At 55.4% G+C, this 20424-nt stretch overlaps 1 protein-coding gene across 7 annotated transcripts in view; it reads left to right on the top strand.

The window, feature by feature from the left end:
• RGS3 (regulator of G protein signaling 3) overlaps positions 1-20424 on the top strand; it is a 114757-nt gene that overhangs the window by 18026 nt on the left and 76307 nt on the right. For 4 of the 7 annotated variants that reach the window (XM_059657909.1, XM_059657911.1, XM_059657910.1 and 1 more), the window contains exons 6-12: positions 4068-4128; positions 5252-5342; positions 5965-6020; positions 12163-12244; positions 13042-13147; positions 13868-14219; positions 15074-15113. In XM_059657909.1, the coding sequence (XP_059513892.1) occupies positions 4068-4128; positions 5252-5342; positions 5965-6020; positions 12163-12244; positions 13042-13147; positions 13868-14219; positions 15074-15113 (788 nt within the window). Of the gene's footprint in view, positions 1-4067; positions 4129-5251; positions 5343-5964; positions 6021-7941; positions 8280-12162; positions 12245-13041; positions 13148-13867; positions 14220-15073; positions 15114-20424 lie in introns of those variants that run through there. The other 3 variants (XM_059657921.1, XM_059657912.1, XM_059657913.1) reach the window with 3 other exon arrangements.

Here is a 20424-nt window from a genome sequence, read left to right as displayed (position 1 = left end):
ATATGCCATCCAGCTGAATGTGTGGCAGTTACATTTTGCAAATGATAGGAGCTAAAAGGGAAGCACCAATTGCATTAATTCTCACGGTCTTTCCAGTGAGGACTATAAACTTGTATTAGGGAAACACGATGATCTGCAAAGACGTTCTGGGAGGGGGGGGGGGCTGGCTGATTTCCACTCTTCATGGTGCCCACAGTGGGAGCGGAGGAGAACTGGCCCAGAACACTAGATTTTGGCCTCGCTCAGACTTGCTGTGAGGCCGTGGTAAGTCCTTTCCCTGCATCGGGCCTCAGTTTCCTCGTCTGTGAAATGCACCGACCTCTAAGGTGACTTTCAGCTTTCAGGTTCTGTGAGTTTTTAAGAAGCTATAGACAATTTCAAACATATGAAAGGGTAGAAAATATCATAGCATAAACCCTCATAGGCTTAGCCCAGCTTCGTCAATCGTCAATACATGGCTAGTCTTGTTTCATCTGTGGCCCCACCCACTTTCCCCTCTTCCAGTGGATTATTTTAAAGCAAACCCCAGAAATCATCTCATCTCATCTCATCTCTATATCTTTATAAAAGACGGCTTAAAAAAAAAAAAAGAAACCCACAATGCCATTATCACGTTTAAAAACTGACAGTAATTCCTTAATATCACGGACTGTGGAACTGAGCTGTTTAAAAGTTTTGTTGGATGATATGGTAAAAGCCAAATGGAAGCTCTGGTCATAGCATTTTCAGAACTCGGGGCCAGAGGACAAGCTTAGATTTGTAATGTTATGCACCAAGTTAAAAACAGCAGCGGCAGCACGCACATAAGCCTGAAGGACGTAATCGTTTATGTTAGTAGCACCGACATTTATGGAGAGCCTGCTTGCTCCGTGTCACATGGTCATGGGTACTCTGCATGTGCTCTCTCCTTGAATCTCCTTTCATAAACAGGACCTCAGTGCCGAGTACAGTGCTGTCATGTTAGGGAGCTTGTGACCAGAGATGGGGACTGAGCCGAAGGAAAGAGAGAATGAATGGGAAGATGCGTTCGATTTAACCCATCAACTTAAAAATAAATTGAGATTAGATGGAGTAACCCTGCCACAGAAATAGTTCAAGGTCCCTGAGACAGAATTAAAGTGCATTCCCTCAAAATAGCAATGCCTTTTGCCTTGCAGACGTTTCCTACTTTAGGCTCAAAAGTAAACGGAGCCAAGTACTCTTCCCCATGAGTGCTCGTGAAGCCTTACCTCTGAGCCTTCGTGTTGAACGTTCCCTCTGCCTGAAATGTTCTCCCTCTCCCTCTCTCTGGCTTCCCTCTTCGAGCACCTTAGCCCTAAACCACCTCTTGCCTCCTGAGCTTTCATCATTTGTTGCCTGCACTGTTCATCTGTCCATCTCGCCCTGCCTAGTGACATCCCTGTGTTGCTGTCCTGAACTGCTATTTAAATTCCTGCATGTTTGCCATACTAATGCTGTGGCTCCCTGCCCAGTGCCTACCAACCATGGGCATAATGGATTCATCCACTTGTCAAGCCTTCACTGAGTGCACCAAACCCTGAGCTCAGGGTTTGGCATCCAGAAGTCACCAAGGCTTGGCTCCTGGGACTTTGTGCCTAAGCAAAACTTCAGGCAGTCCAGGGTGCATATTCGTTCCCAATTTTACAAGCTGACTGGTCTATTGCTGTGCACTCGGGTGACGTGCCAAAGAAGTCTTTCTTCCTTCAAAGATTTTTCAAAAGCAGGTTTCAGAAGTGCCCAGTTGAAGAACACTCAGAGGGAGGGTCCTGCTGATGGACATGAGTTGTGACCATTTACTCTGCCTGAATTATCATGACATCATTGGAGGCCCCTTAGCAGGAAGCAATGCTCATAGGAGGCTATTAACCATTTCGCATTCTCCAAGCACCGGGGAATGAAAACTGAACTTACCGAAGAGCAGGGAGAGGCAGCCTTCATTACAGCTGGAGCGCTCTGCCCGGAGACTTAGAAAGTTACAGCCATGCCCAGTGTGGGAGAAACGTGTGGGCACCTAGGTGCCAGCTGGCCTGCTCTTGCATGTGTTGACAAACAGAATTAAATTGGTGATGAGGACTTTGGCAAAGTCTCGACAAGGCTTCTGTGGAATGGCAGCTCAGATCAGCATCTGCGCTTGTGATGGCCCCTGCAGCTGCCTCTCCCCGTTAGTGCTGCCTTGGCCACTTGCCAGGAGGGAGGAGGATTTGTTTTTGGTGGTGGGCTGGGGAGGGGAATGTGGAAGGGTCGCTTTGCTGGGGTAATCACCCTGTCCTCTTTGGGTGGATTATCGATATGGCCTCATATGATGGGGGGGGGGCAGACAAGGGAGAGGGGAGGACAGGTGGAGTCCAGGCTGCAGGAAATGGGGGCAGGGAGTGAGAGCAGGGGGCATAGCCGGGTAAGAGTAGCTGGAGGGACCCGGCCAGGTGCAGAATTTGCAGGGCAGGCTCGCCGGTCTGAGGACCAGACCCCCGCATTCTGCATCTCCCCCCCTCACTTGGCTGGGTTACCCTCAAGAAGCCAGTTTTACTTTGCTTAGGACTGTTAGGTGGTGAGCTGCCACCCTTTCCGGAGAATGCAAACAATACGCATTTCTAGAGGCTTCTAGACCACGGGTCCTTGACTGGGGCAGGCATGGGCAGGTGCTTTCTCCAGACTCACATGCCTGGACCCCGCCTGAGACGGCTGGGTCTGGGTCTCCGGGAGCAGACTCTGGGGCATATGATGTGGGCAGGCACTTCAGGGGGTTCTGTGGTGCACCCCTGGCTATAGCCACCAACCTCGCTCAGGCCCCCTTAGGCCAGGTTCCAGGGAGGCCCATCTCGAGGGAGTTCACTGCCCATCTAGGAGCTCATGCCATCTTGGCTCTGCTATTGTGCCTTCCACCGAACATGCTAGATCTGTGTGGGTCTTTCAGACACTGACGTCAACCACCAGGGCTATGCTCCAGTCTAAATACCCATGTTGTTTCCTGATTAATAGTAAACCAATCAGAAGGAGTCTGAGTTGGGGATATGCTAGGAGAGAGAGTAGAAAAATTAAAAAGCAACTCTAGTGTTAGGACAGAGAACGATGCGGTAGAATAGAAGTTCTTGCCAATACCTTTATACTATTTTTTTTTTCTGATTATAAAAGTACTGCTTGTTCCCTATGAAACTTGGAAAACACTGAAAACCCCCCAAAAACAAAACCTCCGCTAATCCCGCCTACCAGATACAATCATTATTAATTTTCGTGGGTGTTCCTCATTAACAACCATTGTGAATGCTTTGGTGGGCGTTTTCCTCATTAAAGGACAGATTTGTGAATTTCCTTTTCTCTCGCAGTAGCGAGATTATTGTTTGTATTTCATTAGTGTTCATCTATGCCATCATTATTGAAAGCTGCCAAGTATCAATCAATAGTGGACAGTCTTCAAGAAACTTTGAATGACTCTTAGCCAAGAAGGACCCGCCTGAACTCAGCCTTTTGCCACAGTGACATCCCCATGAGGCCTGTCCCTGGTTCACGCCTACTTGTCCCCCCCCCCCCCCGGCCACAGGTCAGGTTGCTCTCGTGGACTTTCCTGTTGCCTTTGAGCTTGGTCTAAAACTGTCCAAGATCTGCTCAGGTCTTGCCTGGACCTGAGACAGAGCTTCTTGAGCTTGCGGTCTCGTAACCTTTGTCCTCAATCGAGCATCATCAGCTAATATGGAAGCTGACATTTCCTGCGGGGACCAGTTCTTTGGATCTACGGGCGCCAGAACAGTTAAAACCTGCGAGGTAGCTCTGAGCTGCTGTGGCTGATGGAGGGAGTGCTGCCCCGCCACCTGGAGCACCTGGCTTTCCCACGGGACACTGCTACTAATTAGTCCAGTGACCTTGGGAAGAGGACCAACTTTGAGCCTCAGTTTTTTCATCTGTGAAATGGAGAAATAACTTTTCTCCAGCCTAACTCATGAAAGTTGGAAAGGTCAAATGAGATGATGTAAACCGCAGTGCATCCGACAAACCCACGTTACACTTGATAATCGACTTCCTGAAATACCCCAGGGAAAAGGTGCTGACTTAAGCCTCTGTTGTTCTCCCAGACAGAGTGGACTCATCGGCTGCATGAGCTTCGGGGTGAGGTCTCTCCTGACGCCAGACAAGGTGAGTCCTAGGGGAGCTTCTGGCAGGGTCATCCACCGAGGCCGAGTTGCTCTGTCTGGAAGCCCTTGGGCAGAGCTTCTTTCTGTGTTAGGTGCCCTGTGGCCTGGATAACAATACTGTGTTTGTCTTCTGTGTGCCAAGGGTTTGGGTCCCTTCTTGATTTATTTTTGTCAGAGAGCAGTTGTTAGGAGCCCCCAAGTCCTCCCAGGAGACTCCGGTTCTGGTGTCTGCCATTGAGGACACCGGTAGGTCCCTTGAAGCTCAGAGCACTCCTGGTGCTTCCCTGGAGGAGGAGGGCCAGGTACTTACGGTATGCTCCAGGGGTCACCGTGATGTCACCTACCAGGTCTTGTGTTTTTGGGCCAAGCGGGTACCCAGGGTGGCGAGAACATCCTCCACGGAGCTATCCTCCTGGCTGGATGAGGACTCTTTGGGGTCTAGAGACCTCTCCCCTGGGTAGCTAGTCCCTCATCCATCTCTACTCTGCACTGCACCCCCAAACTGGAGGCTTTTGAGCAGGAGAGGGACATGCTCCTTTTGTACATCCCTGGTGATGTCCTGAGGGCCTGCCACACGACGTTGCCAGGTGGCCCTGTCACCCAGCTTAGTGTCCTGGCAGTGAGGTCTCGGGTAGGTGGCTGAGGACCCTTCATCCTGTATGTGGGTCCCAAGTGTCTTGACTGCAACCTGGGCTTCGTTCCCTGTTGGGAGAAGATGTTCCGCCCTGGAGACTGCTCAGGAGCCTCAGGATGCCTACTTTCTGGCATCTCCCTCCACCCCTCATTCCCTCCCTTCTGTCAACATTTATTGGGCTCCTACTGTATACCAGGCGCAGTGCTAGGCACACCAGTGAGCCTGTTCACAGCTTAGTGGGGGAGGTAGGCATGCAAGTAGACTGTGCTTCAGGGAAAAGGCTGTGAGAATTCAGCAGAAGGGAGGACCAGCTCTGTTCATTGCATCTGGGAAGGCTTCCTGGAGGTGCAGTCACGACAGTTCCTTGTGGGGCAGAGAGGCCGGAGCGTCCATCTCTGCAGAGGTGCTGCTGCTCTGTGAGGGTTATTGGTGGCTGCCTGACCTGTGCCCTCTGCCTCCTCTGAGTGTGTCATGTCTTCTCTTGTGACAGGAGATCAGTGGCTGGTACTACCTTCTGGGGGAGGACCTGGGCTGGACCAAGCACCTGAAGGTGGCTAGGCGGCGACTGCGACCCCTGAGAGGTATATGCACACCACCTCAGCTTCTGCCCAGATGTGCTGCCACACTCCCCCCTCCCCCCCAGACCTCCCCCTTCCCTTCCTGGGTAGTAGCATCGATGCCTGTGTTTTGTGGCAGATGTCATCCCAGCTATGATCAGACGGGACTTCTCTCGAACCCCTGCTAGTATGTGGGCAGCAGGGAGCCTCTTACCCGTGTGCCTTTATGTATCTGGTTGGACTTGGATAGGGTTAGAGGCCTGATCCCATGTGGCTCGGTCCCACCCCTAGCTCAGGGAGGGAGCTTCAGCAGCTTCCTGCATGGCCCCTTCCCAGGGCCAGTGGTCTCAGGACCCTCTCCAGCTGCCTTGCTGACTCACCTCTGTGGACAGGGCCGTGGGCCTGGCCATGAGTCCGGAGGTTCAGGACTTGGATTTGCATTTCCTCTGCTCTGTCCCTCCCATACATAGTCATGGCTCCTGAGCCCCTGCCTGACCCGAGCTCGGGCGTCCCCACATCCTGGAGGCCAGGAGTGACCTGGGCAGCCGCGTGGGCCTGGCACTCTGGCCTGGGCCTCTGGGTGGTCTATGGGACGGACGCTTATATGCCAGCAGACACTTTCTGATGCTGCTCTGTTGCCTTCCAGACCCGCTGCTGAGAATGCCAGGAGGTGGGGACACGGAGAATGGGGAAGAACTTAAGGTAGGTGGGGACACGCCGGGGTTGGACTCAAGGGCCTGAGCATTGCTCTGGGTTCGAACCTGCTCTTGGTCAGTCCCTTGGCCCAGGAGACCCCTAAACAGGGCAGCACTTGGTTCCTGGAAACTCAGCAGTTGTGCATTTTTAAGGGATTATTTCTGACGCTCCTCTCTGGTTACTCGTGCTTGGGGAGAGCCAGACCCTGGCCCTGGAAATGGAGGAATCCGGATCTTCTTGACTTTCAGCTTCTTGAAGCCGAGTCCCCCTTTCCCCTCCCCACAGGTCTCCCCACACGCCTTGCTTTCCCTGGAACTGAGGCCCAATTAGCCGCTCAGGTTAGGGCTGCTCAGTGTCAAGGAGCAGCTGAGAGTCTCACCCTGAGACCGATGGTTCTCGCTCCATCAGGGCTTTTTATCTAGGGGGGAGCCTTCACGTAGGGATGGGAGAATTCCCCCAAATTCATTCTGTCTCTTGGCAGAACATGGCAGGCGATCGATCCATGGGTTTCTTCCAGAACTTAGTAACTTAGAGAGGGAGAAACAAACTCCTGACCTAGAGACTGAGTAGCCCCGCGTGCCAGGTGCTGTTGTTGTTGAATTTAATCCCGACTCCCACCCCCGAGGGGGTTGTCGCTTCCCCGTCTCACAGATGCGGGAGATGTGTACGGTTCAGAGATGTCCCTGCCCTCATGGAGCGGACACCCTACAGCCTACAGCCATGCTTTCCAATATGGTAGCCAGCCACTGCCTGCCTGTGGCTACTGAGCCCCTGAAATGTGGCTAGTCTGACCGAGGTCCTGACGCTTATTTAACTTTAATTTAAATTCACCTTGCACATGTATCTAGTTGCTACTGTATTGGATAGCACTGTGTTAGAGGAACTGGTCAGTTACTGTTTTGTATGTGGCTTTCTTAGTCGTTTAAAACTGTCTTCGAGCTGTAGTGGGGGACCTGCAATGACCTCTCTCCCTCTCTCCGTACTTGTGGTCACAGAGGACAGTGAGCAGGGAGCCTCGCTGGTGATCTGTGGGGGCCACAGGGACACCCACACTGCAGGCTTCCAGGTGGCTTGGGAAGGCCCTGCTTCTGTGCACAGGCCCTAGCCCAGGGCGCATTGTTCTGAGGCGCATTTGATTTCCCTGGGCTTGCACCCCCGAAGTTGTCTGTAGGACTCGGCCAAAGGGGCATGATTGTTGGGGGCTTTGTTGGGGTGGGCGAGAGCCCCCCAACCCCAAAGTCAATTGTTCAGCTTGTGCATTGTGTGGATGGGGAGATGGAGGCCCAGAAACCTGGGTGACCTGTCCGCTGTCATGACAACCAAAGCTGGGCTGGATGAAGGGGCACTCTCTGGCATCAAGGATGTGGGTGGGCGGGGGTTTTCCCAGGGACTCTGAGGTGGGTGTAGGCTCACCAGGTGCTGTGCTACAGGACAGGGAACAAGAATGGAGTTTTGGTCCCAGCTCCTTGCTACCCAGCTGTGTGACCTTGACTGCGCCAGGCCTGCGCTTCTTCGTGGGTAAAATGCGGAGGCTGGACCATCTGGTGACGGGAAACCCTTCCCAATTTGCCTTTATGGGCTACTCAGACCTGAAAGCAGCCCACTTACGAGGGTGAGGAAGCTGGCTTTTAAGTAGCTGCTGAGTGGCAGGCAGGTCCTCAGACTCCAAATGTTTCATGTTCCCTGTGGTGAGCTGGTACGTCTGAGGGCGCAACCCCCTGAGCCGGGCTTCGATTCCGTCGGCTGGGTTGATCCCCTGGATTTGCGGGGCGGGGGGGGGACCCTGGGATTTGCAGGGAGAGGCAGCACTGGTAGAGAGTGGGCCGTGTTTTCTGCCCGGACTCTCCTGTGGCCAGGGGTGTTTGTGAGAACACTGGAATCACCAAGTGGCCCGTGGCGGAGAATGCAGCCAGAACAAAGGCGCCCTCTCCCCGCTGGGCCCGGGGAATACTAACTAGTTGACAGGAATTTTAATATAAAACTCTCCCTCTTCCTTGTCATTCTGAGGTTTCAGGAAGCCTTCGGGCTTATCACGCAGAGGCACACAGCACAGACAGGGCCTGGGGAGGTGAGAGGTGATTTCCTGCCATTCTTCTGCGCGGCGGGCTTCCCAGGGCGGTCATGCCAGGCTGACGGGGCGCAGTGCGGGCTCCTGCTGCTGGGGGGAGAGCTGGGTTTTCATGGGGCAGCAGCGGAGCAGGACCTGCAGCCATGAACCGCTTCAACGGGCTCTGCAAGGTGTGCTCGGAGCGCCGCTACCGCCAGGTGGGTGCTCGGCCCTTTGAGGGGCGGCGTGGGGTGTCACTGGGGGTCAGGGTTGGGGGCTTAGCCTAGCAGGACTTCTCTCCCCTCGCGGCCATCCTTGTCCCCTCCTGCGCCTTGCAGGTTCGTTTTGATTTAAGGGGAGGACAGAGGCAGGAGCTGGACCTGAGACCCAGCCTTCGCCCACTGCCCCTCTCTCTAGGGGCCGGTGGGGTCCAGCTCCGTGTTGTCCTAACCAGTGGCTGGGTGGTGTCCCTCGCGAGATTATTGATTGCTTTTCTGTTTTCTTATTTTGTGGCAGCGTGGTTGTAAAAAAAAAAGTGCCCCAAGCCTGAGAATGCAAGTGGCTAAGTTGCTGAGCAGCCGGGGTTTGTGGGTTTTTTTTGCTGCTAACTTTGTATTTTTGCAAACTTTCCCTACTTCCGATGGGACAGCAGTGCCTGTCCTGCATTGTGTGCGCGTGTGTGTGACTGTGTGACTGTTTCTGCCTGAGTCAGTGCGCGCTTGCCTGTGAGATGGGATGTTTCTGTTTCTGTACGCACATGTGATTTTTCTCGTACACGCTCACCCATGGACATGCACACATGATTTTCCTCCCCACGGATACCTTGAGGCGGATCCGGAGTCCTCTGGCTCTGGAGCCCAAGTTCACCGAGAGGGTCTGGCCTCTCAGCCTCCAGCCTTAGGACGTAGGGCAGAGTGGGAGCGAGGATCCGTTAGTCTCTGAGCCTCTTCTGTGATGGACATTTTCCCCTATATAAAAAAAAAAAGCCATGGGCTCAGTGAGGGTGCAGGCAAGGGATGTCCAGATTTTGGGAATGGGAGCTAAGAAATGGTTCTGATTGTGTAAGTACAGAAAAGTCCCTCTGTGTGTTTTAATGCACAGACTGACACCTGGGCCTTGACTCCTTGGGACAGGCAGCCTTAGGTGCAAGGGAGATGCCCAGAGGGGTCTCCTGCACGGCGGCCCCACAGCCAGAGACCCACAGGTTCTCCCTTTAGTCCTCCCTCCCTGCACGGCCCCACCCTGCCCTCCCGCCCTCCTGGAGCCAGGCAGAGTGGCCCCTGCCACACCGGGGTGGCGGAGTGGTGAGGCCGCGAGGGCACTGGATGGGAGGTCAAGAAGTCCTTGGTCACCTTGGGACTACAGGCACCTTGCAGTCACAGTGGGGCCAGGCATGAGTGTGGGCTGGGCCTGGGGCTCTGGGGCTCAAGTTCAAGGCAAGCCTGCGCTAGGAACCAGTGCTGTATTGAGAGCACCAGCTTTTTGTCAGGCCCGGGCTCAAGTCCAGCTCTGCCTTTCTTCAGCTGTGGCCCTTGAGCACGTCACTTTCTTCCCCGAGCCTCAGCCTCCCCGTCGGTGGAAAGGGATGCTGATGCCCAGGGATGATGCTGGGAGAATAAATGGAGTGTTGTGTGTAGCGCCTGCCAAGGCACCTGGTATAGTCCCTGAGTGGGGCAGCTGGAGATGAAGTCTGGGCATGGAAGCGCCCAGAAACCAGGCAGGAGGGCAGGAGGGAGGTGCGGCCACGGGCGAGATCCAGGAGCAGTGGCAGTTCCTGCCCCAGACAGGAAAGAGCAAGGACCACCCCCAGGAAGGACGGCCTCTGCCAGGAGCCACCACCGAGGTCCCCGGAGTCAGGGCGGGGCTGCTCTCCTCACCTCCTGACCCCGAGGCCTGAGGTCAGAGAGGAGGACCGAGAGCGAGAGCGGGAGGCTTCACTTTCTTTCTCTTTACAACGGGCGGGCGTATTAAACCAGCCCTGCCTTCCACTGAGGGCTGCAGTGAGGCTCAGGTTCTTTGAGCCCCGTCTTTTCAGCGTGGCCAGTGCTCACGATGGCCCGAGAATAATGCTGTTTCCTTCCCTTGGTCCCGCCCTTTGCTTCCTCACCCCCTCTCCTCTTCCCAGCCTTCCCCACCCCCAGCTGTTTGGACCAGGGTCCCGGCTGGCTCTTCTTAGGCCACTGCCCAGGAAGGCAGAAGGCGCTCCAGTCCACGGTGCCACCTGGATGAGGAGACCAGGGTGTGGATGTGGGAGGCTGTTTTGCTGGAGCACACAGTTCAACTCCAGACTCCACTCTGGAGCCAGTCCCTAATTGTCAGCACCGTGCCTGAAACAGGGGGCTAGGACCTGTTTCCAGAGCCTGCGCCGAGGCCAGAGGGGCTGTGGGCCTTGTGGGGTAGGACGAGGGAAGTGTTGGGAAGACTTTGGAATCCCAGCTTCCGCCTGGATTGAGGGTGAGTCGCCAGGCCCCTAAGACCCCTGGTCGTGTGGAGTGGACCAGGCTCCTGACAGCTTCCCTCAGCCTCGGCCTGGCTTTCCGCACTTACTACAACGTTTGTTTTTCTTTCTTTCTTTCCATTTTTTTCTCTTCCTGTCTTAGCTGCGTGTTTTCCCAGAATTCTTATGGGAACAGGGTATTTTCCTGCCCCCTCCCCCCTCCCCTTGTCTGTCCGATTTCCTGTTTTAAAAACTCTGCTTTGAATCCAGTCCCAGGGCTGGTGGGAAGCAGAGCCTCAGGGGCCTCCTGGCAGCTTCCAAGCGCCTTGGTCACCCTGGGCCCCTGGCCCTCCCCTTCCTCACGCCTGACCTTGGGGACAGCTGGCAGGTGAATGCCAGGCACCTAGCCTTGAAGAGAATCTCCTGACAGGCGGGCAGCCCTGACCTTTCCAGGCTTGCTGAGCTGGCTTCTTTCCCAGCCTGCCTGGGACACCCTCCCTGTGCCTCGCCAGGGCCCACTCCATCCGCTTCCAGGGGGTCTCTTGGAGCCCCCTTGAACCTGTCTTCTGCTTCTTTCATGCACCTGTTCCCAGCAGCTTAGAATCACTTTTGGGTGTGCCAGGCTGGGCCGTCTGCACTCCGCCCAAAGCCTAATTGGGGGAGCATAGAGGGGGAGCACAGCAAGACGGAACTGAATTGAGGCAGCAGACTGTATTGCACCCCCCTCCCCCGCCAGCCCCCCAGCTCCCCACTGCCAGTGGGGTGCTGCTGGGCTGTCCTCATTAACTTAGCACTTGCTGCGTTCCTGCGGCGCGTGAAGCCAAGCACACAGAGCCATTCCCAGCTCGGCCTTCATGTTTTGCTATAATGCTTGTCATGTCCTGTTTTGCTTCGGAAAGACTTGTGTGCCCTCATGTCTCTCTGGGAGCCAGAGACCCAGGCCTCATGCTTCCATACCTCAGCAGAGCCTGGCATGCAGCAGGAACTCAGTAGCTGTAAAGAGCATCTGATGGTACAGCCTTTCCAGGGGGCTTCTGAAAGGAGGGCTTGTGGAGCTGCCCTGCACATAGGCACACAGGCCTCAGCAGGCACAGTGAGGTCACTGGCCAGTGCGGGTTCAGCGGAGAGGCCTGACTATGTCCCCACCTGCCCCCTCACCTGGGAGCCCTCGTTGGATGCCTCGAGTTCTGGCGATGGACGGCCCTGAGAACCCCAGCACTTGCCCTGTGACCTTTGACTTGAGGGTGTGAGTGTATGTGTCCCTGCCTTCCTCCTCCTGTTCTCTGGGAAGGCAGCGACCAGGTTGGCTTTGTTTCTAAGAAGGAGAAAGGGACCAAGCAGGCAGTGGCTCACAGGCCAAGTGCAGATGTGCAGGTCCAGTGGGCCTTTGGGAAAGGGCTGCATGTCAGCTGGGCCGAGGAAGGCGAGGGGTGCCCTTTCAATGCTCTCTCCATCCCAGCCTCCACATCGGCCGGAGCTCCCAGCTTTCCTGCTTGGCCCACAACCCAGTGGTCAAGAGGCCTGGGCCGAGACAGGGACGGTGAGAGGCTGGCCAGCCTCCTTTTTGGCTCCAGTGAGAGAGGAGGATGGCTCTGGGGTGGGGCCTGTGGGCTTCCCGACCTTGGGTCGGCTCCTGGGAGTAACTGGGCCGGGCTGTGTCCTAGATCACCATCCCGAGGGGGAAGGATGGCTTCGGCTTCACCATCTGCTGTGACTCTCCGGTCCGCGTCCAGGCGGTGGATTCGGGTAAGTGAGTGTCTTGGGTGATGCAGCCCCATTCTCCCGCCGCGCATGCGGGCTGTGCAGACAAGACCGCGGACTGTAAGGGAGCCCCAGAGTGGAGCAACATGTGGCCTTGTCTTTCAAAACGAAAAGAATAATATTTTCAAATGACCACAGATAAAAACGGAGGTTTATGAAAATAGGCCCGCTCTTTTTTGGTCTGTGTGTTTTTATCAAAATGAAAATAGATTTTTATATTTTGGCTTCCCCGGCATTTCAAACAGGAACTAAACCTATACTTTCAATAATGGCTGCATGGGAAAAGGAGTCATGTCTGAACTCTGTTTAGGACTTGGCATTTTATCCTATGCCAAGCCTGAGTAGCACTGAAACACAGGCATCCCCTTCCTATTTTCCATAAAGAAAAGATTTCTCCTAATCACAGCGTGAGCATCTCAGGAGAAGGCAATGCTCGGTGGTCTGGGTGACCCCAGCGCCTGCCTGGGGTCGGGCACGAGGTTGGCACTTGATGCTGAAGGAATGAATGAAGTGGGTGAGCCTGGTACCAAAGAAGGGCTCTCAGGGGGTGGGAGGCCCTGGGGAGTGGGGTGGGACCAGCTGGAAGCAGAGAAGTGTGAATAGGCGAAGGGTGTGTTCCTCTGAGGTCCCTGGGAGCCACCAAGGTCAGCCCCTCATTTCACAGATGAAGAAGCAGAGTGGCAGTCCTTGTCCTGGGTCACTGGGGAAGCAAAGGACCCCAGGTCCTTCCAGTGGGCTGTGGGCTTGAGGAGCCCTTGAGTGTCCTTTCTTTGTCCCTGCAGGGGGCCCGGCAGACAGGGCAGGGCTGCAGCAGCTGGACACCGTGCTACAGCTGAACGAGAGGCCGGTGGAGCACTGGAAATGCGTGGAGCTGGCCCACGAGATCCGGTGAGAGGGGCCGGGGGCTGCCTGAGGCCCGGCTGGTGGCACGCCTCCCCTCCCCAACCCTGGCACGGGGCCTTGTCCTTCCCTCCTTTGCCCAGCCGTCAGCAATTCACTCTGCCCTCAGGGAATCGGGTTCTCAGCCTGCAAATGGAAGGTTCGGGGCTCAGAGCAAACAGCAGGGAAGGAGCTCTCAAACCAACCCTCTGGTTCCAGGGGGTGGCTTTCTACTTCACTAATGATTCCTGCTACCTCACAGCTAAGCCCATTGTTTTAAAGGTCGTGTAGATGTTGCAAATGTGTCAAATGCCCAATTAAAAAAAATTCTCTTGAAAATGTCTGGGCCCTCTAAATTTTGGCCGGCTGGGGTAGAACCCTCATGGCCCATCGCTGGCCTGCTTCTAAAGTGACTGGATGAATGGACGCACGCAGGTGTTTGCTTGCTCCTCCTGGCGTATATTTTGCCCACAGACGTCACTAATTGAATCTGATACTCTTTCTTGTTTAACCTGGCCTTGGCCTCCGCACCCTTCTCAGCCTCTGCCAGTCCATTGGGGTTGTCCTAAGGGAACCCTGTGCCATCTCTGCTTCACATGGTCTCTTGTCCCCCGTCCCGCCCTGACATTAGGGCCTTCTCCCCCTCCCATACTCTTCCTCTCTGCCCCTGCAGGCCCTGGCCCCAGCTGGCTTTGGTCTCCCCCAGACTCAACTTCTCTGTGTTTCCAGGAGCTGCCCCAGTGAGATCATCCTGCTTGTGTGGCGCCTGGTCCCCCAAGTCAAGCCAGGCCCGGATGGCGGGGTCCTGCGGCGGGCGTCCTGCAAGTCAGCCCATGACCTCCAGTTGCCCCCCAACAAGCGGGAGAAGAACTGCGCCCACGGGGCCCAGGCGCGGCCTGAGCAGCGCCACAGCTGCCACCTGGTATGTGACAGCTCCGATGGGCTGCTGCTCGGAGGCTGGGAGCGCTACACCGAGGTGGCCAAGCGCGGGGGCCAGCATACCCTGCCGGCGCTGTCCCGTGCCACTGCCCCCACCGACCCCAACTACATCATCCTGGCCCCGCTGAACCCTGGGAGCCAGGTATGGACAGCTGGTTCGGGGAAGGGGAAGGGCATGGGTCCCTGTGTGAGGCCAGGAAAAGACTCGACATTATGTGGGGAGGAGCCTGCAAGGGGATGGGAGTGTGTGTTAGCTCCGCAGCTGCAGGGCTGTCCTGGGTGTGGAGAGCGGGTGGGCCTTTGTGGGCTCAGGACATAGACACAGAACCAGGGGGTGTCACAAGGTAGAAGATTGCTCCTCAGAAGAAGGAAGAGCTGGGAAGAGTTGTGCCAGCCTGCACGTTCCCACAGTGGGATGGGCTGCTGTGGGTGGTGGGGGGTGAGTCCCCAGTGAAAAGGTGTGAAAGCAGACAGTACAGAATGGCAGGGTGGGATGATGGAGTGTGCGCCCCAAAACATTACCCCCATGAGATATTTTTTGGGGAAAAGTGTCCGGAAGTCAAATACGTTTGAGCACTATCCCAATGCATACTGGCCCACTGGAGCCTGTCCCAGTCGTCCCGCACTGAGACGGCGGCTTAACCTTGTTTCACTCAGCATTTCCCAGGCCCCCCTGGGGCGCACCCAGTGGCAGGGTTGTTAGCATCGCTCAGTGCCGATGTTCCATGGAACATTTTTTGGAACAAGCTGCCTTCAAGGAAGGTGGGGACTTGGCCCAGGGGCTAGACTTGTTGGCAGCTATAGCCTGTTGAACTCTAATATTCTGGAGGCTTCTGGACTTATTTCCAAGCCCCCTCTCAGCTTGGTAGCAGGGTTGCTGTTTTCCCTAGTGCCCCGAGGTCTTCCCTTCCCATCGCCAGGCTGGGGCGAGCAGCCTGCCGCGTTGTCCTGCCCTGCGCCTGGGGCTGAGGTGCTTCTCCTGCCTTTGCCTTGCAGCTGCTGCGGCCTGTGTACCAGGAGGATGCCATCCCCGAAGGTGAGTTGGTCCTCTGCTGCTGTGCCCTCCGAGCCCTTGAGAGATCGCGAGGTCAGCCGGGAGGCCAGGCCCAGCCTCCTCCTCTGAGGTTGGAGGCCTTCTCAACAGGGTCAAGACCCCCCGCCCCCCCCCTCCCCCCCGCCCATGTTGATACAGACTCTGTTTCCTCCTGGTGCATTTTCTCCCACACCGAACCCCAGTGTCTTTCTGCCTAAGGAGGAAGAAGCAGGGATCTTATCTAAGAGATGGTGTACAGGACTCGGGCATTCAATTGAGATTCCTCCAGTTTTTGCTGAGCAACCAATAGATGTTAGGTGCTGTAGGCAGCATGGTCAGGTCTGCATGGGAGGGAGGCATGGAATTTGGAGCTGAGAGGTTTCAAATTGGAGTCCTAGCTGTGTGACGTTGATCAACTCATGTGCCCTCACTGAGCCTCAGTTTCTTTATCTATAAAATGGGGCTGATAATTTCCACCTCAGAGGGCTGTGGGAGAGTTAAAGAAGGTAGTGGTTGTGGGTAGTAGCCTGTATATATATGGAGAGGTGCTACCCAGAGGGTAGTTGTCTTTGAAGTGCAAATGTCTCTGCTGTTTGAATGATTCTTCTCCTTTGGCCTTCAAACCCTGGCCCTATTTATTTTTAAGTTATTTTTATTTTTTTATTAAAACATATTTTATTAATTTTTCACAGAGAGGAAGGGAGAGAGACAGAGAGCTAGAAACATCGATGAGAGAGAAACATCGATTCAGCCGCCTCCTGCACACTCCCCACTGGGGATGTGCCCCCAACCCAGGCACATGCCCCTGACCGGAATCGAACCCGGGACCCCCCAGTCCGCAGGCCGACGCTCTATCCACTGAGCCAAACCGGTTTTGGCGTCTGGCCCTATTTCGTAAGGGCCAGGGAGAGAAGCGGGGCTCAAAATCAACTCCTTCTCTTAGGAAGCCTGAGCTATCAGTCTTGGTGCTGGAAATGGCTGGGCATTCCTTCAGGCCCCCTGTGCGCCTGCTGGAGACTTCTGACTAGAATGTTGAGACCAGCCTTGCCAGGTGGTTCGTGATGCCTACCTTGGGTATGCCTGAGCCCTTCCTCTAGGGCCCGCAGAATGCCCTTTGACCTTCTTCCTTGAGAGTGGCCTTCTCCCAGCCACTTGCACTGGTGCCTTCCGTCCCCCTCCATCCGTCGTGTGAAGATGACGCTTGCTTAGAGCGGCTACTTGGAAGAATGCCCGCGCCTTTTCGGGGGAGCGGGGGCAGCGGGGGCGGCGGGGAAGGGCTCCCATGAGCCTCCATGCTGCTGACCGACGTCTTCATCCCCTCCAGGCGGGGGCATTTGGGTACTTGGGCCTCTTCTGTCGGAAATGAATCTGTGTTCCTTCTAAAGAGGAGTCTGATCGTGACTCAGCACTGAGTTTTACCAAAGCTCTCTGTTGGTACATTAGGTTAGAGTGGAGATGCCGCTGCTAAACGATGACTTCATTAAGGGCAGGGCCTGGGCCGGCTCATTGTTGTGTCCAGTGCCAGACGTGTGACCGAGGGCAGTGGTCAGTAGACTTTCTGTACTCAGCTGACTGAAGGAGAGTGGCTCCGGTGGCCTCGAGGGGTCTGTAGACTGGCCACAGAGTGAGGCTGGAGAGGCGAGTCGCCTGTGGGGGCTAGTGGTTGGGAATTGGTTCCCTCTCAGCCTGAGAGTTGCCTCTGAGTCGCCCTGCTCTCCTCCCAACCTGTGTCCACATGGCGATTCCCCTCTGAGAATAATATACTACTTAGTGGCCCAAGAAGGGCACAGCCATCTCAGCTGTGGGGAGAGGACAGTAAGGCAATGATGACGATGTTAATAATGACCGTAACTTTCTGAATGCATTACGTGACGAACTTGACCTTCCTTCATAATAAACATCCTTTCGGTCTCCAAGAACATCTTTGCTCTTTACCAGGCATCGAGTCTGCATCGCTCCAAGTCCTGGGGTTCAGAGGAAGGCATGGAATCCAGGGCACAAAGCTTCCTTTAGACACACTCAGGGCGCTCCAGAGGCTAAGGCTGTCACCAGGGGGCCTACTTCTGTCCCCTCCTCTGGCTGGGCTGCCTGACCTTCTTTCGGGAGGGAGGATTGAGCCATCCTGTGTTGAATGGGGTCTGATGCCCTTCTGAGGCCTGGGGTGCCTTCCCACTTGTGGTCGGCATGTTCCCCTGGGCGGCTGTGACCCTCAGCGTTGTCCCCTGCCCTGTGAAGGCGGCCCAGCCTCAGATTCGCCACTGCTGGGGTGGATGGCTGCCAGGAGCAAAGACGAACAGTTACTGTGTTTGATCCGTGAAGCAGGTGTTAGAGCCAAAAAGGGTGGTATGGGGGTTTGGGGCAGAGGTGGTCAGAGGTAGCAGGAGGGAAGTCAAGTAGCTTGCCTTCGCAGAGTTCAGTATCTGGGTTGCAATCTGGATTGTTTTTTTAGAAAGATACTTCAAAACCCAGTTTGGAGAACTACGCCCACTTGCCACACATTATCCAGGGGGGTGTGGAGAGGGGGCTTGAGGGCAGGACAGCCACCTAGGTTGGGTTGATCCTGCCATGTACCATTCACTGGCCAGATGACCTTGGGCAAGTCACTCAACCACCCAGGCCTCAGTAGCCTCGCCTATAAAATGGAGCTGAGCAAACCCTTTCCACCTGAAGGCAGAGGTGTGTGTCAAATGGCTCACTCATGACTCTCCAAGGCCGAGCAAAGGTGCTGTGACTGCCCTGTGCAGCTGGGCTGGGGAAGGGAAGAGATGCATCCTTTTAAACATCTGAGACGGGGCCCAGGGCCAGACCAGCAAAGGGCACCTTTGTTTAATTTCGGTCTGTTTTGCCGCAGTCCCCTGCTTGGCAGTCCTGTGTGGTCTGCCTTCTCTGGTCTAGGCTCGCCTGTGTGAAGTCTAGTTCCAGGCTGCCCCTGTCACCCCAGTCGCGGTGTGTTTGAGGCCCAGCAGTCCTGTCCTAATGCCAGCCCTGATGGGTGGATTATTGGTTGGTTTGGGGTTTGTAATGGCCCCTGTGCACTCACGTTCGGTTCCATTCACCAAGCCCGTCCCCATCAGGTCTCTCCTGTGTGCCCCCACACTGGCCCTGGGATAGGCAATACAGTAGTCCGTACAAACCCCACTTTGCAGTGGAGAGAACTCTGGCTCAGAGGGGGAAGGTACCTCAGAGAAGGGGTTCTGGGGAAGCCAGTGCTCGTGTTCAGGTGTCTTGTCCAACTGAAATCCTGAGAGACACAGGATGGGTTCTCTTTTAAATTTTTTCCCCCCAATTACAGTTGACATTCAATATTACATGGGTTTCAGATGTACAGTACAGTGGTTAGACATTGATGTAACTGACCAAGTGACCCCCTGATAAGTCTAGTGCAGGATGGATTCTTCCAGCAAAGGGGCCAGGATCTTGTAGCTTGGACCTGGCCTGGGGTAGACATCTATACCCTCCGCCCCCCGACCCCCCGCCCTGTCTGGACTCGGGCTCTTTCTACTCTTCTCTCAGCACCTCCCCGAAGAGTCAGGAAGTGGTTTAAGTGATTATGGTTTGAGTGCTGCCCCGAGATACGGCAGGGATAGGTGGTCACTTGTGGGGGAGGTGTCGACTTGTTTTTCTCACCTCACTTGGGGAGCAGGGGTGTGCGGTGGGCGTAGGAAGCAAGTGTGAAACCTTCTGAGCTGAGTTTTTCCTCTGAGGCCGTGGACCTCGCGTTGGTGGGGAGCTTCCCCGAGGTGTAGCGGGGCCGGGCCACCTGTTCACTCTCTGGCTTCCAAGACTGGGGGTGGTGGAAGGCGACCTTGACCCCGGGGACGTGCAGGTCAAGGAAGGCTGGTCAGGTGCCCAGCTGGCAGCAGAAACCCTTGGAGGGGCCAGGGCTGCATGGAGCCCGAATGCTCCAGGGTTTGCCTCCTGCCTGCTTGATCCTAGAATCCCTGACGTTTTAGGTTCTCTGTGTTTTGCTCCTCTGCCCATTGGAGGAGGCATGATAAAGTCCTGTGGGCCACTGCTGTTCAGGGTGAGAGTGTGTGCCCAGCACTGCCTTTTAAAGAGGAACCCCCTGCAGTCTTCTGCTCTCTTTCCCGGCGGTGTCTCTCCCCCTCCCCCCACTCTTGTTCCCCCCTTTTTCTGATTAGAATAACTTGTGAGTTGGTGGCACAGCTGGGAGGACCTCCTGGCTGGGACAAAGCCCAGGATTCCCAGAGTCCCTGAGGCACCTGGCTAACCTGCTTTTCCATGTGGAGGGATCACAGCCACAAGAGCCCCAAGTCAGCAGCTCTTATCGCACACCTATAGGTCCCAGGCACTGTTCTAGGGGCTTGACTTGGAGCATCTCATTGCATCCTCACAGCAACCCAGTGAGCTTGGTGCTGTCGTTAGAATTGGGGCAACCAAGACTCTGGGAGGGGGAAGTGAGCTGCCGAAGGTCACCAAGCTAGTAAGCAGAGGCGTGGGCTTTGGGCACAGCCATCTGGCTTCAAGTTGGTGCTCTGCCCCGAGAAATGGGGCAGCAGGTGCCACTCCTCAATCTAGACCAGGGGTGGGCAAACTTTTTGACTCGAGGGCCACAATGGGTTCTTAAACTGGACCGGAGGGCCGGAACAAAAGCATGGATGGAGTGTTTATGTGAACTAATATAAATTCAAAGTAAACATCATTACATAAAAGGTTACGGTCTTTTTTTTTTTTTTAGTTTTATTCATTTCAAACAGGCCGGATCCGGCCCGCGGGCCGTAGTTTGCCCACGGCTGTTCTAGACTGACTTAGGTGAGCCTGGCCACCCCATCTCCCTTGACTGATAGAGGCTGCATCTTGATACATCCCGGGCAAGTCCACTATCTCTGCTGCCACCACAGAGACTGGGTCTCTAGACCCTTTGCCCATGGGACCTGGGAGGCGATGGAATGGTGCGCTGAGCTGGGTGTGTGCAGGGGGCGGTGGGGATGGTGGAAAGCGGAGAGCAGGTGCTCTGCCACCTGAGCACTCACTGCTGTGCCCCAAGTGATGGTTCTGTGTGGGACTGTGGGCCTGGTGAGCTCAGATCTCCTGGGTTTTCACATGAGAGATTTCCTGATTTTTTTTTTAAGTACGAGGCCAAACCGATAGGTCTGATGCGGACCCTGGGTCACCAGATGGGGTCTGCACTCCCTGCTCACCCCCCATCACAGTGGGTGGTTCCCAGCTCCGTGCCCGCTGTGGGGTGCTTATTTACACATCAGTATCTCTCACAGATGGCGAGGGAACTCCTTGAGGCCCTTCCTGAGGCCCTCCCTATAGTCTCAGCACCTTGCACAGGGCCTGGCATATA

This window comes from Myotis daubentonii, chromosome 11 (assembly GCF_963259705.1).
Source record: "Myotis daubentonii chromosome 11, mMyoDau2.1, whole genome shotgun sequence".
Classification (NCBI taxonomy): Eukaryota; Metazoa; Chordata; class Mammalia; order Chiroptera; family Vespertilionidae; genus Myotis; species Myotis daubentonii.
Note: the sequence above shows the minus strand (reverse complement) of the source record. Positions and strands in the feature narration are given on the sequence as shown.